Source organism: Pipistrellus kuhlii, unplaced genomic scaffold, assembly GCF_014108245.1.
Source record: "Pipistrellus kuhlii isolate mPipKuh1 unplaced genomic scaffold, mPipKuh1.p scaffold_m20_p_9, whole genome shotgun sequence".
Taxonomy (NCBI): Eukaryota; Metazoa; Chordata; class Mammalia; order Chiroptera; family Vespertilionidae; genus Pipistrellus; species Pipistrellus kuhlii.
The window spans coordinates 532,422-557,629 of record NW_023425595.1 but is presented as its reverse complement, the minus strand read 5'-3'; the positions used below and the strand labels follow the sequence as shown (position 1 = coordinate 557,629).

The window sequence follows — 25,208 nt, the reverse complement described above, 5'->3', positions numbered from 1 at the left end:
CAAGGTGTTTATTAAATAAATAAATAATAAATAAATAAATAAATATAAAAGTCAAAGAAGAAGGGATGGAGGTGGAGAAGATGCTGGGGGAGGTGGAGGAGGGTAAATGATGATGGAGAAAAAATAAGAGAGGGAAATAAAATAAAGTAAAAATCACAGAAGGAATAAATAAATGCCATGTTTAAAAAATTCAAGCAAATGAAAGGGTTTCCAGTGAAAAATGAATGTCCTCCTCTGCCTTTCCCCTCAGGGTAGGTTACACAGTTGGTATTTTTTAAAAATATATTTTATTGATATTTTAGAGATGAAGGGAGAGGGGTAGAGAGCTAGAAACATCGATGAGAGAGAGTCATCGATCAGCTGCCTCCTGCACACCCCCTACTGGGGATGTGCCCGCAACCAAGGTACATGCCCTTGACCGGAATCGAACCCGGGACCCTTCAGTCCCCAAGCCGACGCTCTATCCATCGAGCCAAACCGGTTTCAGCCTGTTCCTGATTTTAAAGGTCTGGCCGGTCAGCTGAGAAAGGAGAACAGTAGATACGAAAACAAACGGCCTGAACGGTGCACGGCCTTCTGTAGCCACAGGGTTTGTAGGAGCTGCCGTCTCCCGGGAGGGGAAGGAGGAGGAGGGGTGGGCGGGGTGAGCCCTCCTTATCTAGAACCCTCCGTTTCACCGAGCTTAATTCCACCCCACCCCTTTTAAACAATCTTGTAGGGATGCAAGCATCTTCTAAAAAAATCAGATAAAGCACGGAGAGTTTTTAAATCCACTGTCTTGGTCAAATCAATCTCTTATTTATGGCTCCAGGAAGAATTTTTCTACTTGGAATTTGGGAACTTACACAAAAGTCAAGAGAAGGAGCCACATAGTCAAAACCGGTTTGGCTCCGTGCATAGAGCGTTGGTCTCCGGACTGAGGTGTCCCGGGTTCGATTCCGGTCAAGGGCATGTACATTGGTTGCGGGGTGTCCCCGGTAGGGAGTGTGCAAGAGGCAGCTGATTGATGTTTCTCTCTCATCGATGTTTCTAGCTCCCTATCCCTCTCCCTTCCTCTCTGTACAAAATCAATAAAATTAAAATTAAAAAAAGAGGAGTGGCACTGCTCACCTCCCAGGACCCACTGCTTACATTCTGCCAGTTCTGATTCATTTTCCTCCAACGCCCGCCCTTCTTGCTACTCTTTGGGGTTTTTTTGGACGGGGGGGGGGGGGGGGGGGGCGGGGGGGGTAGGAGAGGGAGTGTCTTACACCACATTCTCTACCTGGAGTGAGGGTCCTGCAGACACTTAGGGTAATGGCATCTGGGGCAGGGGTGGGGGAGTGAGGGGCGGGGGAGTGTGGGGCGGGGGAGTGTGGGGCGGGGGAGCGAGGGGCGGGGGAGCGAGGGGCGGGGGGGGGGGGGCGGGGGGCGGGGGGGGCGAGGGGCGGGGGGGGCGAGGGGCGGGTGGGGGAGCGAGGGGCTGGGGAGTGGGGCGGGGGAGTGTGGGGTGTGGAGCGAAGGGAGGGGGAGAGAAGGGTGGAATTGGAGAGGGCTGTCCAGGGGCATCTCAGGTTGGGGAGTAGCAGGTTGGGGAGTAGCAGGTTGAGGGTTAGCAGGTTGGGGAGAGCACTTCCTGCTTGGCTCAGTGACATCCTTAACCCCTGGGTGTCATTGCTCCTGGGTGGACCCAGGAATCTGCATGCTAAACTCGGTGATTCTAACTTCCTGGGGTCACTCTGGGTCACTCCGGCTCAGAAGTCAGGGAGGGATACTGAGGCCCCTGCAGCTGCAGCTGGAGGCTCTGGGGGAGGTGTCAGTGGCGGCAGCATGGTCCCTGCTGCAGACACCCCTCCCGCAGCCTGACGCTGCTCCTGACGCTGCTCCGGGCGCCTGTCTCTTCAGAATGGCATAATCACCGGCGTGTACCCGGCCAGTCCCTCCAGTTGGCTCATCGTCGTGGTGGGCGTGATGTCCACCATGTACGCCAAGATCGACCCCTCGCTGGGGATCATCGAGAAGATCAACCGGACCCTGGGCACCACGTGAGTGATCAGTCCTCCGTGTTCTCTCCTCTCGGGTCCCGGCCAAGGCTCCCTCCGCCCTGAGCGGTTCAGGCCCGTCTCCAGGAAATACCAGGCCCCTCGTCCTTGTGCCATGAGCGGGCTTTGGGTTTCCGGCCAGGGCTTCTGTGGAATTGGGTCTCTTAGGGACGAGAAGCAGCTCGCGTGTGCGTGTGCTGGTGCGTGTGCGTGTGCGGGTGCAGGTGTGTGTGTGTGTGTGCCTGGCTCCTGGCTGCTGTGGGGTCTGGCCTGAGCATAAGCCAGCCCATGGTTCAGGTTTAAATCTGGTTCCTTCAGAAGCCCTTGGACTCGGCTCCAGCTGAGTGTCCACAGCCTCATGGGCCCCGGGGGTGTGACCCCGCCTTGATAAGCCTGTGCGAGGCCCTGCGAGGTCTCCCCGCCATGTGCCCTGGAAGCGCCTGCCCTGGACCCCCGCCAGGTGCCCGGGCTGCCTGCGGGCAGGGACTGGCCACCCGGCCCCAGCCGCTCTCCTTTCATCCCTCCGCTCCCACCCGGCAGCCGCTCTGCCAGTCTTACCTGCTCCTCACACTGGCCTGGCGTGGGTTGACCGCAGATGCTTAACTTGCTCTCCGCTGCGGGCTGCTCTGAGCACTGGATTGTGGAAGTGCCGGCCAGCTAAAGCCCTTTCATGAGGGTCTTTACAAGATTTGCCTCTTTGTCCCTCTCCACCGAGGGTGGTGACGGGGCCACCCTGCCCACGTTCAGAAAGCGCCGGCGGGGACCGCCTGAGCGTTGTCCGTGGGGCCGGCACGGTGTTCTGTGTGGACTCGTCTTTGACGGGAGCTCATCCGCGCCTGCTCTTACGGAAAAGCGCCTTCGGCTTATAGGAAGCAGCACAGTCCCTGACGTGTGCTTGCTCACGCCAGAACGCTGTGTGGGCGAGGGGCGGGGGAGTGTGGGGTGTGGAGCGAAGGGAGGGGGAGAGAAGGGTGGAATTGTGCCCGAGGAGGTGTGTGTGTGTGTGTGTGTGTGTGTGTGTGTGTGTGCCTCCTTCGGGGATGTCACGCATGGACATCTCCACTGCAGGCCCTCTCAGAGGTTAAAAATTGGGACTGTGTCGCCAAAACCAGTTTGGCTCAGTGGATAGAGTGGATAGGCGTGCAGACTGAAGGGTCCCGGGTTCGATTCTGGTGAAGGGCATGTATCTTGGTTGCTGGTACAGACAGCTGCACTTCACTCCAGGTGTGACAGGCTCAGAAAGAGGTGAGTTCTGTGGCAGAGACGTGTGCGATGTCTGGTGCCACTGAAGGAGGGCCAAGTGTTCCATGGATGGCTTTCCAAATCTCGGAGACTCCTTCCGTCACATACTGGTCTGCTCCTGTGATGCCAGGGAGAAAAACACCGAGTGTTTACTCTGTAAACATCCTGCAGTTCCCCCAAGCCACGAGATGAGGAGCAGGGCCACGGAGACGAGCAGCAGGGCCACGGAGGCACAAAGCATGCGTGGCTGTGCTTCTCCTCGTGTGCAGGGTCTCCTCCCGGCCTCTCTTGCCCGCTCACGCGTCCCCGGCTTGTGTCGTCCCGTCCCGGCAGGGCCAACATGTCCAGCCAGACGAAGCACGTGGTGAGCGGCGTGCTGTTCGGCACGGGCCTGTGGGTGGCGCTGATCTTCACCATGCGGTACTCCCTCAAGGTGCTGCTGTCCTACCACGGCTGGATGTTCGCCGAGCACGGCAAGATGAGCCGGGCCACCAAAGTCTGGATCGTAAGTGGACGCACCCCGGGCCCAGGGCGGGGCGGGTGTTCCCGGCCGCGGGACCCAGCGTGGCGGACGGGCGAGGGCGAGGCGGTGGGGCCCGGGCAGCCCCTCGCTGTGTTTGGAGACACGTGGACGCCCAGGCGGCCGTCACCACAGACGGTGACACCTCCCCCCAAAGTTTCCTCGGGTCCCCGCCCTTTCTCCTAAGTCTCCGGAATGTACTGAGACATGGTACCCCTTACCCATCGGGCCTTCCTTCCCCACCCTGGTCAGGCCCGTCCGCGCGGCTCTGTCACTGGGGCTGTTTTAGATTCCACAGGCCAGTGAGGCCCTGGCGTTTGTCCCTCTGGGCTTGGCTCATCTCACAGAGCTTTTACTTTTTCTTTTAAGAACATTTTTATTGCCGAGACCGGTTTGGCTCAATGGATAGAGCGTCGGCTTGGGGACTGAGGGGACCCGGGTTTGATTCCGGTCAAGGGCATGTACCTTGGTTGCGGGCACATCCCCAGTAGGGGGTGTGCAAGAGGCAGCTGATCGATGACTCTCTCTCATCGATGTTTCTGGATCTCTATCTCTCTCCCTTCCTCTCTGTACAAAATAAAAATTAAAAGAACATTTTTATTGATTGCAGAGAGGGAGGGAGAGGGAGAGGGAGATAGGATCAATATTGAGAGGGAATCTGCATGGCCCCCACTGGGGATTAAGCCCCCAACCTGGACATGGGCCCTTGACCAGAATCGAACCCGGGACCCTTCAGTCCACAGGCTGATGCTCTATCTACTGAGCCAAACCAGCAAGAGCGAGCTTTTACTTTTTACGTATCATTGATCGGCTGCCTTCCAGCACGCCCCACATTGGGGATCGAGCCCACAACCCAGGCATGTGCCCTTGACCGGAATCGAACCTGGGACCCTTCGGCCCACAGGCCGACGCTCTGTCCACTGAGCCCAGCGGGCCAGGGCAGCTTTCACTTTTTAAAGCAGGATCCGCACAGGACCTTCTCTCCCTCTGACCCTTGGTGTTGCCGGGGAGGATGGATTCATGGTGACTCATGAGTCTGGGACCAACGGATGTGAGTTCTGGGCATTTTATGTTTGTCCGCGAGGTGGGTCCTCCAGGTCCTCCATGAAATAGAGGTGTCCTTTTCCCACGTGAGGTCACGGCTGAGTGGCTGCCCCGGCTGACCAGCCCCCTGTGACTCACCCTGAGCTTCTAGTCATTTCCACCTGCTCTCACCCCTGGCCCGCCAGTCGGGCATCTGCCGAGTGCGGGGCTGTCCGTACCGCTGCCGGCCGCCTCTGACTCTGTCTGCGTGGTGATTGCCGCGGCCGGGGCCGCTCGTGAGAGAGGTTTGGGGGCCACCTCGTGTGTGAGCCCACTGCACCCTCCGCCCGCCCCACCCCCCACCCCTCACCCTTCACCCCTCACCCCACCACTCTTCCCCAGACCGAGTTCTGCCACTGCTTCACTCCGTTTTCTAATTCCCGTAGAAGCTCAGTTTAATGCCAGAGGGGATGCCCGCACTTGACAAAACCAGTTCCGTGAGGCTCCCTGGGTGGCTGAGGCCCAGTTGGGTCCAGAATCACGCCCCTCAGCCCCCGCCCCCCGTGAGCCCTGGACACTCCTCTGAGGTCTGGTCGGCGTGGCATGACCAGGTTTAGGTCACTGCAGCCTCAAGCAAGGCCGCTGGCGGGCAAGCGTGCTGTCCACTGGCCTTGACAGTGACCGAAAGGGTCACGCTGCCCTGCCGGGCTCGGCCAAGGCCGAGGCACCTCGGTCGGCCCTTCTCACCGCTGACAGAGCCCTGAGCCCACCCGGAGCCCAGGAGCCTCGCAGGATGGGAGGGCGGCTTCCCCGGGTGTGGAGGCGGTCAGGCCGCGCCCCCAGGGGCCCGGGGGCGGACAGGGTGCAGCATCTCCCAGCTCCTGAGCTTCCGCTCGGCCTGGTTATTCAGGGTCACCAGTGTCTTTGCTGGGGCCTGCGAGGGCGGGGGCAGAAAATGGGGAAAACGAACCACAGAAAATGGACGGTAAGTTGCAGACCCCGGAGAACGGTGTCCGGCTGTCTCACCGTTTAAAACGTGCCTTTTCTTTCTTTCTTTCTTTCTTTTTTTTAAATATATTTTATTGATTTTTTTACAGAGAGGAGGAAGGGAGAGAGAGAGAGAGCTAGAAACATCAATGAGAGAGAAACATTGACCAGCTGCCCCCTGCACACCCCCCACTGGGGATGTGCCCGCAACCATGGTACATGCCCTTGACCGGAATCGAACCTGGGACCCCTCAGTCCGCAGGCCGACGCTCTATCCACTGAGCCACACCGGTTTGGGCTAAAACGTGCCTTTTCCTGAAGGGGATGGTGAAGCTCTTCTCCGGCCGGAAGCCCATGCTGTACAGCTTCCAGACGTCTCTGCCGCGCCTGCCGGTGCCCGCCGTGAGCGACACCGTGAGCCGGGTGGGTGTCCCTCGGTCACAGCACGCCGTCGCCGAGGGAGGGAGGGAGGGTTGGGACTCAGAGACCACTGCCCTGAACCCGCTGTCCTGGGGGTGTGAGCGCCCAGCAGCGGCTGAGGCTGTTCCAGGGCATGTTTTTCCCATCAGCACGTCTTAGGAGTTTTATTCTTCCCCCTGCCCTCCCGCCACTTAAGATGTTTTTAAAAAATATATTTTATTGACTTTTTACAGAGAAGAAGAGAGCGGGATAGAGAGTTAGAAACATCGACGAGAGAGAAACATCGATCCGCTGCCTCTTGCATACCCCTACTGGGGATGTGCCGGCAACCAAGGTACATGCCCTTGACCGGAATCGAACCCGGGACCTTTCAGTCCGCAGGACGCTCTATCCACTGAGCCAAACCGGTTTCAGCAACTTTTTTTATTTTTTATTTTATTTTATTGATTTTTTACAGAGAGGAAAGGAGAGGGATAGAGAGAAACATCGATGAGAGAGAATCATCAGTCAGCTGCCTCTTGCACACCTCCTACTGGGGATGTGCCCACAACCCAGGTACATGCCCTTGACTGGAATCGAACCCGGGACCTTTCAGTCCGCAGGCTGACGCTCTATCCACTGAGCCAAACAGGTTTTGGCAACTTAGATGTTTTTTAATAAAAGGCATAATATATGGTAGTGAAACCACTTGGCAAATTTTTAAAACAACTTTGTTGAAATCTGACTCACTCTCCAAGTGTCCACGTCATTGGTTTTGTTGGATTCCATTACTAATTGTTTTGTTTTTTAAATCCTCACCTGAGGACACCTTTTTATTTTAGACAAGATGGGAGAGAGAGACACACAGACACATCAATGTGAGAGATAAACATTGATCTGTTGTCTCCCGTACGCTCCTGGATTGGAGATTGAACCCACAACCTACGTATGTGCCCTGCCTGGGAATCAAACCCAGGACCTTTTGGGGTATGGATGGCACGCCAACCAACTGAGCCGCCCAGCGGGGCATGACTAATTGTTTTAAGCTGTGCCCTGTCACTGTTCCGGCCCCTCCTTCTGTCCTGGTGTGGGAGGCACTGGGCAGCACTCTCCGCGCATGGTGCTCTCCCCGTCCCCCCCCCCCCCACACACACACCCGGTGCCATCACTGCAGCCAGTGAGAACGGAGCTCCGGGAGGGCCAGGGAGACCCCTGCAACGTCCCGTTTACGTCTATAAGACTCTGATCTGGTCCACCCGGAAGTCACGTTGATGGTTTTCTGGTGACGCAGGGTCTGGGCGCTTGCAGGCCAACAAAGAACGGACGGGAGTGGTTGTCAGTCACCCCCAGGTCGCCGTTCCGCGTTGGGGTCGGCCAGCTGGTGGAGGACTGGCGGCGTGGGGGAGGCCGTGACCGCCTTTTCCGTGTGCTCGCGTTTTCCCGGAGGGAGCCGGGTGCTAACGGGCTGTGTTTCCCTCGCGAACCCAGTACCTGGACTCCGTGAAGCCCCTCATGAAGGAAGCCGACTTCAAGCGGATGACGGCTCTCGCCGAGGACTTTGCCGTCAGCCTCGGGCCGAAGCTGCAGTGGTACCTGAAGCTGAAATCCTGGTGGGCCACCAACTACGTAAGTGCACGCCCACGGTTTTCCCTGATTGAATTCCAACCCAGAAACTAGATTTCTCATGTGAGACACTGATCCGTTCCCGGGACATCCGGGCGTCCCCATGGGTGGCAGCCACAGGGGACCTTTGGCGGGTGAGCGGTGGGGTGGGGGTCTAGGTTTTGAGGAACAGCTGGAAGAGAGGTGTTGGCATCCGGGCTCGGAGTGGGCATGGCAGAGGGAGGGAGTGAGACCTGGACGGGGGTGGGGGGGGTGGGGGGGGTGTGGGGGGTGTCGGGGAACGCTCCTCTTTGGAGCAGGTGCGGGGTGCACGGGGTGTCGAATTCTTACACTTGCCCTCAGACTCTTCCCTGCACACCAGTCTGCGAGTAGCAGTTCCAACACGTGACCTTAAAAAACCCACTCCACCCCCCATTTTCTCGCACGAAACACCCCCAGCCCCGTGGGGCCAGTGCCCTCTGGTTGAGCTCGTCTGTTCGCACCAACAGGTGAGCGACTGGTGGGAGGAGTACATCTACCTGCGCGGACGGGGGCCGCTGATGGTCAACAGCAACTACTACGCCATGGTGAGTGCTCCCGGGGCTGCCGGCCCTCCCGGCTGCTGGGGAGGCTCCAGGGCTTGGCCGGGCCCCTCCTGTTCTGCTACCTCTGCCCAGGGCTCCACGCCCGCCCGTCTGCCCCCGAGGGCCGGCTCCCCACTGACACGCGCCCCGTTTCAGGATTTGCTGTACGTGCAGCCCACCCACATCCAGGCCGCCAGGGCGGGCAACGCCATCCACGCCATCCTGCTCTACAGGCGCAAGCTGGACCGGGAGGAGCTCAAACCGGTGAGCAGACACCGCTTCTCAGAGACACCCTCGGCTCTGTGAGGCACGTGTGTGAGCTCGGACACACGCGTGCACACCCGTCGCACCCCAGCCGTGACGGCCAGCACAGCCGCCCTCTAGAGTTCCCCAGGCGCTTGGGACTCTGCCTCCTGCCCCGTCCCTCCCTGCCCCCCCTCCTCACCCATCGCCCGCCAGGCCACTCCTGTCCGCCTCCCGGCACTCCAGGCCCGCGGGCGCCGAGTGGCGGTCCTGAGGCCCCAAGGGTTGGTGACGGCTCCAGCTGCTTTGTGATCCCCCAGCGCTTTATGTCAGTGGGAGCATCGGGATGCTTCTGGGGGAGGGACACGTCTGATGTACTTCTATCATTTGCCCCTTGAAGAGACTCTTGCTCACTTTATTTTTTTAGTACAAAGGAAATATTCAAATTTTATTTTACTCATCCCATCACCATGTATCCGCTCTATGCCTCATCCATCTCCACCCACCCCTTCCCCACAATCCCCACGCCCCTGACCATGTCCGGGAGTCTCTCTCTTTTGCTGAATCCTGCCTTCCTCCAGCGCCCGCCCTCTTGTTGACTTTTGAAGGAAAACAGTGTAGCTGGTGAGCCGCTCAGGAATAAGACGTGGCTTTCGTAAATACCCTCTGGTTGAGAAGTGTCGGTTTATACACGACCGGCCAGCGTGTCCCTCGGGAGTGGCGTGGGAAGCGGGGGCGTGGCCAGGTCCTGCGGGGAAGTCCCGGGAGGCGGGCGCCCCGGGGACGAGCTCTTCACGGAGCGAGGGGCACGGTGAGCCCAGAGCACGGCCGGCACTGCCCGCGTGCCGTCCGCCCGCTCCTCTGTCCTCCGGAACCTTCCCGGGTGGCACGTGTTTCTGCCGCAGATTCTCCTCCTGGGCTCCACGGTGCCGCTCTGCTCCGCGCAGTGGGAGCGGATGTTCAACACGTCCCGGATCCCCGGGGAGGAGACGGGTGAGTGCGCAGCGTCCTGGGCCTCCCCCTCCGGTGAAATCCATTCCTCTGTGTTTTATCCTCTTTGATGCAGTCATAAATGGGATTTTCTTTTCTTTTTTTTTTTTAATTGATTTCAGAGAGGAAGAGAGAGAGAAGCATCCATGAGAGAGAACCATTGACTGGCTGCCTCCAGCACGCCCCCCACTGGGGATCGAGCCCACAGCCTGGGCCTGTGCCCTTGGCCAGAATCAACCCAGGACCCGTCAGTCTGAAGGCTGACGCTCTATCCACTGAGCCAGGCTGGGATTTTTTCCCCCTGAATTTCTTTTTCTGGTAGTTCATTATTAGTGTATAAAGATGCAACTGGTTTTTATATCCTGCAATTTTATACTGAAGTTTTTTTGTTTGTTTGTTTTAAAATATATATATATATATTTTATTGATTTTGTACAGAGAGGAAGGGAGAGAGATACAGAGTTAGAAACATCAATGATCAGCTGCCTCTTGCACACCCCCTACTGGGGATATACCCGCAACCAAGGTACATGCCCTTGACCGGAATCAAACCTGGGACCCTTCAGTCCCCAAGCCGACGCTCTATCCATTGAGCCAAACCGGTTTCGGCTATACTGAAGTTTTTTAAAAAAAATTTTTTAGAGAGAGTGGGAGAAAAAGAGAAACATCCACTTTTGTTCCACTTGCTCATGAATTCATCCCTGGGTGGGTCTTGAATGAGCCTGCCCAGGGGTTGAACTTGCAGCCTCAGTGTCTCGGGACGATGCTCTAACCCACTGAGCCATGGCCAGGGCTGTGCTGACTTTGCCAGTTCTAACAGTTCTTGGTGCAGCCGCCAGGGGCTTCTGTGTACAATAGCAGGTCATCTGTGAGCCGTGACGGTTTTCTTCCTTCCTTCCCGCTCTGGGCAAGCCCACAGCTGACACGCTGGAGGCCCAGAGCTCTTCCTGTGAGACCGGGCACTGGGCCCCCTAGTTCCTGCGCGTCCGGGTGAGGGACAGCCTGCTGGCGCGTTCTCCAGATGAGACAGCGGAGGCTGCGCGAGGTTCTGTCAGTGGCCGGAGCCGATGAGTCTCTGGCAGAGCAGAGCCTCGAGCCAGGCCTGTCTGACCCTGTGCTTAACCCCCCCTCCGCCCCCGCAGACAGGAGGCACGGACGTGGGAGCCGGCGGGGCGTGGCGGGGCGTCCCCTCCTCTGACCGGGTCTGTCCTGCCCGCAGACACCATCCAGCACGTCCGGGACAGCAGGCACATCGTGGTCTTCCACAGGGGCCGCTACTTCAAGGTCTGGCTGTACCACGACGGCCGGCTGCTGCGGCCCCGCGAGCTGGAGCAGCAGATGCAGCGGATCCTGGACGACCCGTCGGAGCCGCAGGCCGGGGAGGCCAAGCTGGCGGCCCTCACCGCGGGAGACAGGTGTGTGCGTGGACGGCGGCCGCCTCCGGGCTGTGCCCACGGCCTGGCCTGCGGGGGCACCAGCGGGACTAGAGCCCCCATTGGGGCCGCAGGTCCCGCCCACCCCGTTGAGTGACCTTGGCCGCCTCCGTGTGACGGGCAGGCGTGTGCGCAGGCAGGCGCCAGGGCACGAGGCAGAGGGAAGTCAGGGGTTAGGCTTCCTCACGGGCTGCCCCGGATTTAATTTAGGAAACGGAAGGGTTTAAACCAAGGCCGTGTCAGGGTTACTTTGTTTCAGACCCGTCGTGTTTACGGGCCTTTGGCACCACGGGCACCTCGGCCAAGCGCTCGGGCAGAGAAGAGGGCGGGAGAGGGGCCAGACGACCATGGCCTGCAGGCGGGCAGGGGCCCTAGGCCCGGGGCGGCACCGAGGGGCCAGGGCTGTCAGAGGGAGCCGCCAGGTGTCCGCCATGTCCCCCGCGAGGTGGTCAGAACAGAACCCCTCGGGTCTGCCTCCCGGGTCCCTCACTGAGAGATGCCACAGGAGCGTGGGCTCCGGCAGGCCGGCTTGGGCGTGAACCCCTCTCTGCCTGCCACACAGGAGCCGTGACTTCCCTCGGGGCCGGTTTCCTCATCTGGGGGAGGGGTGGCCGGTGTCCATCAGGGGGCCGCCCCCACGCTCTAGCCACAGCCCCCGCTGCCAGAACCTGGGACGGTCGTGGAACGTGTGCTTTACGTTCCTAAAAGCCGGTGGGAACGAGGGACACGATGTCCTGACCAGCGCCGCCCGCCCCGCAGGGTGCCCTGGGCCCGCTGCCGCCAGGCCCACTTCGCGCGCGGGAAGAACAAGCAGTCGCTGGACGCGGTGGAGAAGGCCGCCTTCTTCGTGACGCTGGACGAGACCGAGCAGGGCTACCGGGAGGAGGACCCCGGCGCCTCCCTGGACAGCTACGCCAAGTCCCTGCTGCACGGCCGCTGCTTCGACAGGTGCGTCCCCGCCGGGGTGTGTGTGTGTGTGTGTGTGTGTGTGTGTGTGTGGCCTCTACCCGTGAGCCTGAGGACGGGTGCAGCCAACCCGCCTCAGCATCGGGACCCTGAGGAATAGGCCCTTAAAACACGGCTTCTCCTTCCTCTCCACCCGACTTGTCTGTCTCCCGTCTGTCTGCTCCACACACACACACACACACACACACACACATACACACACACACGTGCACCCACTCACAGCTGAAGCAGTGAGTCTCCCCCTCTGTGCATGCCCGCCCGCCTCCCTTTGCGGATGCCAGTGAGGCGTGGGGTCAGTTCCCCAGGCGGGGAAGGTGGCAGCTGGGCCTGAGACAGCTGTGAGGCAGCTGCACCTCCCAGTCGGCCTTTCCTCGCCTGTAGAGGAGGCCTCCCGCCCGCAGGTGGGGGCAGGCACAGGGAGCCTCGCGGCTCTCCGGAGTTGCTGCCTGTGTCCTTGCTGTTGTAACAGCTTGTCCTCGAGGTCCTCGAGGAAGATGCAGGACGTGTGTCCCGTGTGAGCCCGTGTTGCGAGGCTCGGAGGTCGGCGGCCTCGGGGAACGGTCCGGCCGGGGGCGGAGGCCGGACCCCGCCCAGGAGGAAGCAGTCTCCGCGTCTGTGTGTCCTCGTTTCTTCCGACGCTGACGCTCCACAAACGCCTCTGCTTCCCGCAGGTGGTTTGACAAGTCCTTCACGTTCATTGTCTTCAAGAACGGGAAGATGGGCATGAACGCCGAGCACTCCTGGGCGGACGCGCCCATCGTGGGCCACCTCTGGGAGGTGAGTGCGCGCAGGGCCCTGAGCGAGGAGCTGCCGGCCGACCCCCGCGCCCTGGCATGGGTTTCGCGTGGGGTTTGTCTGGCTGAGTTTTCTATGTGTGTATTGGTTCCACAGAGAGGAAGGGAGAGGGGGAGAGAGAGAAACAGCAACGGGAGAGAATCAGAGATTAGTTGCCTCCTGCACGCCCCCTACTTGGCATCTAGCCCACAACCCGGGCATATACTTTGGAGGACAAACACGATTTTGTTTTTTTTGTTTTTTTTCCTCTTCGTCTGTTTTGTTAATCCTCACCTGGGGATATTTTTTCCATTGCTCTTCAGAGAGAGAGTGTAAGGGAGAGGGGAGAGAGAGAGAGGAACATCGATGTGAGAGACACACACCGACTGGCTGCCTCCTGCCCGTGCCCTTGACCGGGAACCACACCCTCTACCCTTGCGTGTTCGGTGGGCACTCTAACCACCAAGCACCCTGGCCAGGTGGGACACACACGTGTTCCCTGACACTGTGAACTGTGTCATCTTCTCTGACTCCACGTGTGTCTCTCCCCCAGTACGTCATGGCCACCGACAGCTTCCAGCTGGGCTACCTGGAGGACGGGCACTGCAAAGGGGACACCAACCCGAACATCCCGCCCCCCACGCGGCTGCAGTGGGACATCCCGGAGGAGGTGAGTGGGCCGGTCCCAGGGGGCGGGTCCCCGTGGCAGGCCCGTGCTCACAGCCCCGGGGAAGGCCCCGGAGACCGGAATCCGTCCACCTCACAGAGTTTGGCCGAGCCGTGGAGCGGCTCTAGTCCTGTAGCCTCAGAAACCCCAGCAAGTCCTCCTCCTCCCATGCTGAGCTTTTAGCTGAGCGGGTCGGGGAGCGTTCCAGCTCAGACTCGGCCCCATGACGCAGAGAGAATGGGACAGGCAGAACCGCTTCCTTTTACCGCTGAAATACTCTGAGCCACTCACGTATCATGTTTGTTACTCCTCACGATTCTCAGATGTCCACCTAGTACAGGTTTATTGGGGGGAGGAATTTTAGGGCTAGGAATGCCAAATCCTGGCTTGTCTGATCCAAGCAGGAATTCCTAGGGCCCAAGAAGTAACTTTTTTTAATTTAAAAAAACATTTATTTCTCACTGAAAGGAACCGTTTTCAGCTATGCTTGTTTAAAATCCCTGGCTGTAAACTGTTTTTAGAAATACCCATAAAGTACCCTTGTAGACCACAGCATACACCGGGTTTAAATTTTTATTTTAATCATCTGATTCAGAGAGAGGAAGGTAGACAGTCAAAGAGAGAGGGGAACATGGATGTGAGAGAGAAACATCGGTCAGGTGATTCCCATGTGCCAAACCAGAGTCTGAACCGGAAACCGAGATGGGTGCCCCGACGGGGAATCGCACCCGAGACCTTTCCGTGTGCGGGACGATGCTCCGTCCCCGCCCGGGCCGGGCTGCACCACTTTTTCGTTTTGCTGTAAGAGTTGAACGTTTTGGGGCTGGGAGGGGTTTCCGACGTAGAGAATAAAGGGCCCTGTGCTGAGACTTCCCAGCCACGCCCTCTCCCCCTGCGCCCCCTTTTCTGCCCTTTCCCGGCGTCACTGCCGGGCGTGCCCACCCAGGGGCTGCAGTGAAGGCTCCTCCGAGTGACTTCGCAGCAGAAAGCTCCTTCCGTGGCAGGATTGGACCTCCGTGCTTTTATTCTTTAAAACAGGTCCTCGACCCCCGTGTGGAATAAGGGGCTTTACAAAGCGCACCGCGGCTGCCGGGAGTGCCCTTTGGGGTCTGACCTGGAACCAGGAAGCCCCGTGTCCCACCCGTGCTCTGCCTGCGGGGGGGGGGGGGGGGGGGGGGGCGTGGCACCTCAGGGCGGGCGGGTGCAGGTGGCGGGCACACGGTGACCTTTCTGGAAAGAGCCAACGAGAAAGCGTGGCGGCATCTGTGTCGCTCTGTTGGCTGTGCTGGGACCCTCCTGCGTGTCCGCACTTCCCCCTCAGGGAAACCTCCTTCTCCCCCCTCCTCCCCAGTGTCAGGAGGTGATCGAGGCGTCCCTGAGCACCGCCAGCCTCCTGGCCAACGATGTGGACTTCCACTCCTTTCCCTTCGACACGTTCGGGAAGGGGCTGATCAAGAAGTCCCGCACCAGCCCGGACGCCTTTGTGCAGCTGGCCCTGCAGCTGGCGCACTACAAGGTGAGGCGGGTTTGTGGGGAGCTGGCCCTGCACCTGGCCGGGGTGCAGGGGGTGCTGGGGGCTAAGGCCTGAGGCCTGTGCCGGGGGGTGGGGTGTGGTGATGTCCCCCATCCCGCAGGACAGGGAGGGGAGCACAGCCAGATCGCACTGCCCTGCAAAGTGCACACGTAACCCTTAAACTCAGCTCTGACCTTGAGGGTTTGGGGAAGCAGACACCCTTGGGGCAGATGACTGATGTCTCTGATCTTTGTTCTGGACTAAGTTTACTCATGATTATAGATGCAATAGACTCCCAGATTGTGTACGGCTGCATTGTTTTGTTTTGTTTTTTTAAATATGTTTTTATTTATTTCAGAGAGGAAGGGAGAGGGAGAGAAAAGTCAATTGGTTGCTTCCTGCATGCACCTGACCGGGGCGGGGATCGAACCTGCCACCCAGGCACGCTCCGTCGACCAGGAACTTTTCGGTGCATGCTCAGTTGAGCACCAGCTCATTTAGGGATGGGGCTCTCTGTAGAGCTAAGGGTCAGACCCACCTCCGCCCAGCTCAGAGCAGCGTGGCCTCAGTCTGGGCGTCCTGCCTGGTCCTGGGGTCTGCTCCAGGCTTCTGGACCTCCTCTGCACCAGGCCCCTCGGGCAGTTTGGCAAAGCCCTGGGGACCCTTCCCAGAATAATGTTTTAAAGCATAACGGGAAATACCCGGGTTACAGAGGTGAACCAGGTGATTTAAATGCAGGTGCCAGAACATTCAGCAGCAGTTTGTGTGCAGGAAGCATGATTCTTTGTGCACTAATTATTTGAGCGGCAGGTCTAAGAGCGGCTGTAACTCTGAGGCAGCGATAAGCGTGGATGATATTTTGGAACATGTGCGACAAACGTAACTTGATGTGAAAACAGCTATGATTTTCTACTCAAAGTCACAGGCACTGCTCATTATTCCTGTGGCTTGTGGCCTGTGCTCCGTAAGGTGATATTCCGGCTTGAAGTTAGCGGAGACTAAAATATTTGTGTTTTCCCTTCCAAGTTCACACAGCCCCAAGGTTAGTAACCAGTGGTCTGGTCCCTGGCTACCCTCCCAGCCTTCTCTGGTGCCACTCCGAGCCTCCTGCACTGTGTTTGTCACTCTGCCCTTCTTGCTGCTGTCAGCGATGGGAAGCTCATTCCTGCCGCAGGGCCTTTGCACCTGCTCTCTGCCGGCAGGTGCCCTCTTCCCGAGTGAGGCGCGGGAGCGTAGGCCTCTTACGGTGCCACCCTCTCTCCGTTGGGAATAGACACCACTCCATCGCTCTCACTAGCTCAGCAGCGTCATTTCTGTTCGGTGCACCTGTCCCTCACCACGTGACCTCACGCCGTCACCTGCCGGGCGGTTGTGTGCTGCGGGATCCGCAGAGCCAGGAAGAGACAGACACATATTTGATGACTGGCCGAACGCGACACTGGACAGCGGCCATCGTCTTAGTCTGTAGTCATCTTCTTCCTGCTTTTAGGCGTTTTTGCTTTTCCTGAGGGAGCGGGGGATGAACATGCCCCATGCTGTGTCACAGGTCTGTTCTCACGTGTCCTGCGCGCGTTATGTCTTTGTAGACATCGCCTCTCCATCCTGGGCGCTAGACGCCGGAGGCGCGGTGGTGGTGGCGGCGGCGAGCGGCCGCTCCCGGTGGCCGTGGCAGGTTCGGTGGGGGCAGGCGCTGCGGGCCTGGCTCTGGGGTCTGAGCGCACGAATAGCCTGCGTTTGCCGCGGGTGTCGGAGGGCCCTGTCTGCGGGGGTGGCTCTCGTGCATGACGGTGCTAGTGTGACGTTCGAGTGTGACGCTGGAAAAGCCGACTTCACGTAAATCATTGCTTCCTGTGGCCCGTTAACCCCTGAGTGACTAAAACGCCTGGTGCTTTTCCTGTCCCCATTCCCCCTCCTTCAGCGAGCCCCTGGAACACCCTGTCGGGGGGGCCTGTGAGGGCCCTGAAGGGCCGAGTGATAAACCTGGGTCCCCCTCCTCGCAGGCTGGCCCGAGGGGAGTGGGCGGCGGAGCCTCAGTGGCCGGCGCTGGGAGCGGGCGGTCTCTGTTGGGGGCACTGTGACGCCTTCCGTGCGGACCCAGGAGGCTGGGCACAGGCACCGCAGGGGTAGAGCTCACCGCAGGGCTTCCCCCCCGCCCCCCTGCCCGGCCCGCCAGCCTCTCGCGCAGAGCCGAAGGGAAGCGGGTCGGGGAGGCGGGAGAGCTCCCGGGGCCGGCCGCACACCCGGACGGTGGGCCTTGGGGTTGGCCCCTCCCCTGGGAGCATCCTGTCTCCCTGGGGTCCCCAGGCCTGTGCAGGCGGCCCCCGAAAGCCTGGCTGTGTCTGGTCGGGAGACATGGGGGTCCACAGCGGTCACGTTTCCGCTCTGTGTGGGCCCGCTCGTCCCCGAGCTGCCTGGTGGCCGTGGGAGGGGGCAGACTGCCAGTAACTTCCTCGCCCGGTGCTTGTGCCCGGGTGTCACACGCCCTGGGACCCGCCTCCGTCCTCATCCTCTGCTGCCCTCCGAGCCCTCGCCGGCTGTCACCTTAGCACCTGGGCCCTTCTGCCCGCCACCGTGCCGCCTTCTCCTCTCAGCCGCAGACTTCCCAGCTCCATTCCAATTCCAGTCCCCGGCTCGGCCTGACCCCAAGCACAGCCTGGTTCTGTGCCCGCCCTGCCTGCGTCAGCCGGCTCCCGGCAGCCAGCGTGGCCGGAGGAAACCCCGAGCCCCCGGCTTGTCTCACCTGATTGACCAGCAGTGCTTCTGTGGCCTAAATGCCCGGGTCACCCCTCACACGTCAGCACCTCCTCCCGGCCTCACTCTCATGGGGACCTGTGTTGCCGAGAAAGCGAGAGTCCCAAGAGACCTCCATCCTCTCCCCACCGATAACCCCAAACCGGTGCATGAGGCCTGCGTGTCGTGTTCATGCTGCAGGCGTGTGCGCACGCGAGGAGGCGTGTGCCGTGGCGTCAACCGCGTCGGGAACGGACTCCCAGCCTGTCTAACGCTAACGGCGTGTCCGTCTGCCGCTCATAACCCTGTTAAAACTGACGACGACTAAAAACTAAAGCTGATGGCCAGGCCCTGTCTCCTGGCCGACCCTAGCTGGCCCGGCTGTGTGTGTGCGTCCTCGGCGTGCCCGTGTGACGTGCCTCTCCTCCCCCAGGACATGGGCAAGTTCTGCCTCACGTACGAGGCATCCATGACCCGGCTCTTCCGAGAGGGGCGGACGGAGACCGTGCGATCCTGCACCGTGGAGTCCTGCGCCTTCGTGCTCGCCATGGCGGACCCCTCCCAGACGGTGAGAGACGCCGCTTCCTGCGCTTCCAGGAGGAGGCCCGGGGTCTCTGATGGAGTCCTGTGCGCACCTGCTCATCCGGTCCCACGTTCGCCGCCTGCTTCCCTCCGCCCTCTCCCGGGAGCAGGGAGTTAGCGCGTACCTGCCCGGACACACACGGCCTGGAGCCCGTCCTCTGCCTTTTGTAACTCCCGTGCCCCCCTCCACCCCCCCCCCCCCCCACACACACACCCAAGGCTCCCCGAGGCCTTTCTCTGGAAGCGCGCTCAGCAGGACGGCAGTCGGGGTGCAGCAGTCGGGGTGCGGTGGGGAAAGGGTGAGCCACGGGGGCCTGGAGCTCGGTGACGGCGGCCGGAGCAGGCAGCCCAGCGCCCTGTCACCGCCTTCGCACATCCCTGCGTTGGCCCAGGAAGTGTTGCCCGGTTTTTGTAGCTAAAGGAGCCGAGGTGCAGGTGGGCTCAGCCCAGGCCTACTGGCCGGAGCGCAGAGGCCCCGGGGCGCGCTCGCCCTGCTCTGCTCTGCTCTGCTCTGCGGGACGGGCGCCTGGTTCCGGGAGGGCTTCCGTCCGAGGGGGAGCAGCCGTGTGAACGCGGGGCTCCCGATGGCCAGGTCTGCGGGCGGGGGAGGGGCTCCCCTGGACTGGCCTCCTTGTCCTGTGACCTGGGTGGCCGCCTCCCGGGGCAGCCCTGACCGTCCGGAAGGGCTGTCTTGGCGGAGGTGTGAGCCAGCCCCGGTGGGGTTAGTGACGGCGTCCTTGTCGCTCAGATGGAGCAGAGACTGCGGTTGTTCAAGATCGCGTCGGAGAAGCACCAGCACATGTACCGCCTGGCCATGACGGGCGCGGGCATCGACCGCCACCTCTTCTGCCTGTACGTCGTGTCCAAGTACCTGGCTGTGGAGTCCCCGTTCCTGAAGGAAGTGAGTCCCTCCTCCGGGCGGCCCCTCCGCTCGGGGTCGGGATGAGGGGCAGGTCCGAAAGGTTGGCGACCGCTCCAGGGGCCGGGCGGCCAGAGCTGCGGAGCCCGGGCTTCCCTGCTGCAGGGGGGCGGGGGCAGGGAGCGGAGGAGTTGGGGCTGTGTCTCCAGCTGCATTGATTCAGCCCTGCCCGCTCTGCTCTGTAAGACACCCACACCCTCCTGACCGACGGGTGTGGCCAGCCACAGGGCGCAGGTGCTGGCCAGGTGCACGGAGACAGCTCAGAAGAGCCGGACCCTGAGGGTGTCTCACCGTGTTGTCAGTGGAGTTCATTTCGTTTCTAGGAATGGCTGTGTGTCACAAGCAGCCTGAGAGTTTCGGGGAGTCCTCCCTGGGCTCACCTGGTGCCAGCCTGCCCAGGGCCCCGCTCCGAGCCTCCACGTGTCTGCCACCTTTTGTGCGAGGGACGCTTTCACTGGGGTCGGCCCCCGCAGCCCAGACGTCCTCACCTGCTCCGCCCCTGCCTGCAGGCGTACCGCCCGAAACAGCCCCAAACTGAGCTCCCGGGGCCCTGGGGACCGCAGGCGGGGCTGGGAGAGGGTCATCGGGACACGTCCCTGCTCCCTCCCAGGTCCTGTCGGAGCCGTGGCGGCTGTCCACCAGCCAGACACCGCAGCAGCAGGTGGAGCTGTTTGACCTGGAGAGGAACCCGGAGTACGTGAGCAGCGGTGGGGGCTTCGGGCCGGTAAGTGGACGGGCCTCGGTGGGCGCGCGGCGGCAGGCCCCGGGCCAGCACTGCCCGTCCCACCTGCCTGTTATTTGTCACCATTAAAAGCCTGAGCTTAAGTTTCAATTTCCTTTGTCCTGCAGGTTGCTGACGATGGGTACGGCGTGTCCTACATTATAGTGGGAGAGAACCTCATCAATTTCCACATATCGTCCAAGTTCTCCTGCCCCGAGACGGTAAAGACCAAAGGGCCCCCCCCAAAAAAGATGGGATGTGTTTCGTGTTCGTTGTTGTTTTATTATATATATATATAATTTTTTTATTATTGATTTCAGAGAGGAAGGGAGAGGGAGATAGAAACATCAATGATGAGAGAGAATCATTGATCGGCTGTCTCCTGCACGCCCCCTACTGGGGATCAAGCCCTCAACCCAAGCATGTGCCCTTGGCCAGAATTGAACCTGGGGCCCTTCAGTCCACAGGCCAACACTCTATCCACTGAGCCAAACCAGCTAGGGCTGCTTCTTTAAATATTTTTTAATTGATTTCCGGGAGGAAGGGAGAAAGAGAAAGAGATAGAAACATCATTGATGAGAGAGAATCATTGATCGGTGCCTCCTACACAGCCCTTACTGGGGATCGAGCCTACAACCTGGGCATGGGCCCCGACCGGGAATCAACTGTGACCTCCTGGTTCATATTTTGACTCTCAACCACTAAGCCACACCAGCTGGGCTCGAATTATATCCTTAATTTGACAGAAATTTTCAATTATATACTTAGACTTGGGGAGAGGTCGGGAAAGGGGGAACGGCCACATGGTAACGTGCTTTTTTTTTGTTTGTTTTTGTTTCCAAACGAAAGGATTCTCATCGCTTCGGGAAGCACCTGAGACAAGCCATGACCGACATTATCGCCCTCTTCGGGTTCAGCTCCAACTCCAGGAAGTAATCCCCGGACGGCTGCGGGGAGGAGAGGGGGCTCCTCCGACAGAAACCAAATGAAGCATAGCTGTTGCCCCTGATCCTAGTTCAGGATGGAAAATTGCTCTAAAAAACTCGGAACTGCTCTTGCCGCCGCCGAGGGCGTGGTGTGTTCTTGTTTGTCCGGAACAGCGGGCTCCACCCTGCTCCTCCCTCCAGGCCGGTCCCTCGTGGGGGGCCCTGGAGGAAGCGCCCGAACGCCTTCGCGTCAGCCCGCGGGTGCCGAGGGCTGAGGACATCGCCCGTGGGGACTTCTCCTGCGGAGCGGGACGCTCACGCTTCCTCGGTGGCCACCGGGACCTGGTACCGGGGGTGTATAATTTTTCAGAGTAAAACTAAAATGTGTTTGTCCAGAGAGAGAGTGCCGGGGGTGGAGGTGTTAGCAGCCAACGGGCGCGCTGTGCTCTGAACCCCCGGTGGTCCCCGCGGGAACCGCCCTCCTCCAGTAGCGTCGCGCACGCTTGCCTGTCCACGTTTCAAGCATGTAGTTCGCGCATCTTTAGCGTCCCTGGCCTTGTGAGTACCCAGATCCCAGTGCCTTAAACACGAAGGCCCTATACGTGTAAGGGAGGCCAGAGCAGGGATGTATTCTGTAGTCTTTACGTGGGGTTGTGGGTGTCTTACTCCTCCGTCTACTGAGTGGTAACCCTAAATAGGCCTTTTCCTGCGGCTCCCGCCCCCCTAAAAGACCGGGCTCGGTCCCTCGTTGTGCAAGAGGCGACGGATCGATGATTCTCTCATCATGGATGTTTCTCTCGCCCCCTTCCTCTCTCTGAAATCAGCAAAAAAGTATTTAAAAAAAAAACACGTTGCGAGTGGTGGGTGCTGGGTTTCATACACACAGCCCACCCTTCAGATGGGAGTGCCTTAGCAGAAGAGGGCGAGGGACAAAAACACGGGTGCACTGACTCGCCCTCGGTATTTGGTGTGAAAAGGAAGGATCCCGGGACTTGAGTGCCACTGTCTCCGCGTCCTTATGAGCGCGGCTGTCCGTTTGAGGAACTGCACGCATGTGTTCTGACCACTTTTCCCCGCTGGGCTTGCTCTGAGGTGGCTCCGTGCTCAGGGACCCTCGATGGGCTGAACTACAGGAGGAGGGGGAGGGGCCGGCCACAGAACGCGTGTGTGGTTCACTGTGTCTGCGTTGTCATGTACAAATCCCGTCTGACTGGGCCAGAGAGGTGTTTTTTGTTTTTGTTTTTTCTTAAAGTAAGAAGAAATGAAAACAGAAAGAAAAACACACAACCATAATGAGAAAACCCCAGTTCACCTGTGGTACACAGCCCAGCAGGCGTGGGGGGCGTGGCCCGCTCTGCCCCAGGCTGCGTGGGTCCCAGGCTGAGCCCCAGAGCCACCTGCATCACCCGTTATCGACCACTGACCAGTGTGTGTTACCAAGTGTTCAGATGTACACGTGTTAGCACTCAAATATATTTGGGCTTCTCTCTCAGGTTTTAAATATTTTTTGCTAATCAGTGCAGCTGTCAATGCAATTTTTATATTCCTTGAAAGGTGGAAGAGTGGGTTTCTACTGCACATGGTGAAAGGAAGAGGTCAGAGTATTATGTATTTAATTTAATTCGGAGCGAACCACGGCCTTAACCGGAGCTGTGGTTTGAATTTGTTAGCTTGGACTGTCCGTTGCATGTAAATACAATATGCTCTTTTGGTTGTAAATCTTAGAAATGCAGGATGAACGTTATCATTAATAAAACCATTAATCCAGACTACGACAGCCTTTGCTTCTGAGTCTTTTGTTCTGTTAACAAGGAGGTTGTAAGTCAGATACCAAGCTGGGCCACTTGGGACCAAGATAAGAAACCGAGGTTTGCAGGAAAAGGCCTGGCGCGGGCCGAGTGGATGGCAGGGGCTGTGGATTCTCACTCCACATCCATCCATCCATCCATCCATCCATCCCTCCCTCCCTCGCCCTGTGCCTAGAACAGTGCCTGACATACAGGAGCTGCTCAGTAACTATCGATCCAATGAACGCGTGGGTTCCGTGTTCTCAGTTCTTACGGAGCACCCACGGTGCTAAGCACCGATTTACACACTGGGGATACAGTGGGGACCCACGAGGTTCTGACTGTGGCTGGAGCTCAGATTACCAAGGGGGAGCAGGTAACCAAGAGAGCCAGTCAAAAGGGTTGTAAGTGGCCAAGGCAGGTAAGGGGACCGTGGTGGGCGGGTCTAGCAGGAGGAGGGGGGAGTACAGGCCCAGGAAGGGGGCTCATTTGGAAACGGGCTTGAGGGGAGACACCCGGCAGGGCAGCTAGGGGCCAGTTTGGTGTCCGGGTGGCTGTGTGGAGCATGCTCCGTAAAGATGTCTGGTGTGTGAGTGGATGGGTGGGCGGTGTGCTTGTGCAGGCTATTCAAGCCACTGGCTTTTTCTTTTTTCTTTTTTTTAAAAATATATATGTATATATTTTATTGATTTTTTTACAGAGAGAGAGAGGGATAGAGAGTTAGAAACATCAATCAGCTGTCTCTTGCACACCCCCTACTGGAGATGTGCCCGCAACCAAGGTACATGCCCTTGACTGGAGTCGAACCTGGGACCTTTTAGTGTGCAGGCCAATGCTCTATCCACTGAGCCAAACCGGTTTCAGCGCCACTCACTTTTTCACTTGGGCTCTTGGATTTACATTAGCTGCCTTCAGGCCCCTGCAGTTGTACTCTCTGCCCCCCTCCCCCTCCCCCAGAACTCAGCTGAGTTCAATATGGTTATTACAACCATGAAGTTATCAGCGTAAAGCCGTCGCCACACATACGTATGCAAACCCCCCGGGAAGGACTTCATTCACAGTGACCCGCCTTGCCCAGCAGCGCGATTAGGGACACCATGGTGCTCCAGGGACTGTCAGCTTTATCTGTGATATTTAAATATTAAATGTAATTTTTATAAAGCCATCCTAGTTTCCATCTGAAGAGCCGCTAGAACCTTCTATGGAGTCCTGTCCTGTGGATCGCAGGAACAGGAAGTGAATGTCCAAAAAGTGGGCCTGAGTTTCAAGTCAAGCGCATTTGTAATAAACTAGTTGCTGGAATATGGCAGGAAAATTCCAACAGGGGAATCTTAATTACATTGTCTTCTTTTGAACTAAACTGTAATGCCCCAGAAAAAGAAAAAAAAAAAAAATCAGATGAGCCCTAGAACATTTAAGGCTGTACCTTGAATTTGGGATTTCTCAACTGCATGAAATTTTCTTGGGATTTCTTGAATGGCAAGGTGTATGGCTAAATGGCAGTATACAGTGCTGCTGTCTTGGTTACTGTTTGAAAAGTTTAAATTTTTTTAACTGATTTTTTACAGAGAGGAAGGGAGATGGATAGAGTTAGAAATATCGATGAGAGAGAAACATTGATCAGCTGCTTCCTGCACACTCCCCATTGGGGATGTACCCACAATCAAGGTACATGCCCTTGATCGGAATCAAACCTGGGACCCTTGAGTCCACAGGCCAATGTTCTATCCACTGAGCCAAACTTTTAAAAATGAGATTATGAAATTGCTGTGTTTACATTTTAATTTTACCCAAACAATATTTGCACGTAAAACCGTCCCTGAGAGTTTTGGTGAATCTTCACCCCTGACACCCCCCTTGCACCCTCAGAATCCCTTTCAGCTCTGCCCTTTGGGTTGTAAATAACTCACTTCTTGCAGTGTTCACTGCTATGGAGGGTGCATTTAGCTCACTCGCCACCCAAAGGGAGCGTCATGCTAGTGTGAGCCGTGTCTGGGTTTGCGGGACTCCACCTCCTCCCCAGCATCAGTCATCAACGTTGGGTGTTTACTTTTGACTAGGGATCCCCAGTTTTCAGTCACACACCCCAAGCTGCAGCACCAAGGCTGTAAAGTGTGTGGCCCTCGGTCCGTCCCCAGCGATGGTAGGAAGTTGGGGGGAGCTCAGAGGGCTGAGCTCTACGGAGCAGAAAAAGTATATTTTAAAGACTAAAGTCATAAGTCAAGCGAGGGAGTCCCGCGAGCGCTGCATCAGAAGAGTCTGAGGGCCTGTTTCCCCACCTGAGCCTGGAGCTGCTGAGCTCCAGAGTGTCCTTCCCTGCCCACCTCCGCGTAATGGCTGACCGCTGGTCCCGGGTGGCCCTCCGCGCACCCCGCCCACCGCCACAGGCCACGCCCCTCCCTGAGACCCAATCCACGTGCGCGCCCCGCCCTGCAGACCCGCCTACTGCAAACAGGCCACACCCTTAGCCTGCGGTCCAATCTACTCCCGCCGGCGGGCCGGGCCTCCAATCCCCGCCCACTGCCTCGCGCCACGCCCCTTTCCAGGCCCCGCCCAGTCCAACCCCAATTCCGCCCCCT

At 58.7% G+C, this 25,208-nt stretch overlaps 1 protein-coding gene across 3 annotated transcripts in view; it reads left to right on the top strand.

Annotated features, from left to right (window-relative positions):
• Nucleotides 1-22,614, top strand: part of CPT1A (carnitine palmitoyltransferase 1A) — a 38,193-nt gene extending 15,579 nt beyond the window's left edge. For 2 of the 3 annotated variants that reach the window (XM_036427073.2, XM_036427071.2), the window contains exons 3-19: nucleotides 1,885-2,024; nucleotides 3,597-3,768; nucleotides 6,115-6,216; nucleotides 7,681-7,818; nucleotides 8,304-8,381; nucleotides 8,535-8,642; nucleotides 9,527-9,614; nucleotides 10,831-11,026; nucleotides 11,804-11,992; nucleotides 12,682-12,787; nucleotides 13,338-13,454; nucleotides 14,803-14,967; nucleotides 18,128-18,262; nucleotides 19,025-19,177; nucleotides 19,806-19,919; nucleotides 20,045-20,137; nucleotides 20,766-22,614. In XM_036427073.2, coding sequence (XP_036282966.1) covers nucleotides 1,885-2,024; nucleotides 3,597-3,768; nucleotides 6,115-6,216; nucleotides 7,681-7,818; nucleotides 8,304-8,381; nucleotides 8,535-8,642; nucleotides 9,527-9,614; nucleotides 10,831-11,026; nucleotides 11,804-11,992; nucleotides 12,682-12,787; nucleotides 13,338-13,454; nucleotides 14,803-14,967; nucleotides 18,128-18,262; nucleotides 19,025-19,177; nucleotides 19,806-19,919; nucleotides 20,045-20,137; nucleotides 20,766-20,852 — 2,181 coding nt within the window. In that variant the 3' untranslated portion in view covers nucleotides 20,853-22,614. The remainder of the gene's footprint in view (nucleotides 1-1,884; nucleotides 2,025-3,596; nucleotides 3,769-6,114; nucleotides 6,217-7,680; nucleotides 7,819-8,303; nucleotides 8,382-8,534; nucleotides 8,643-9,526; nucleotides 9,615-10,830; nucleotides 11,027-11,803; nucleotides 11,993-12,681; nucleotides 12,788-13,337; nucleotides 13,455-14,802; nucleotides 14,968-18,127; nucleotides 18,263-19,024; nucleotides 19,178-19,805; nucleotides 19,920-20,044; nucleotides 20,138-20,765) is intronic. The other variant, XM_036427072.2, reaches the window with a different exon arrangement.
• Nucleotides 22,615-25,208: the final 2,594 nt, after the last annotated feature.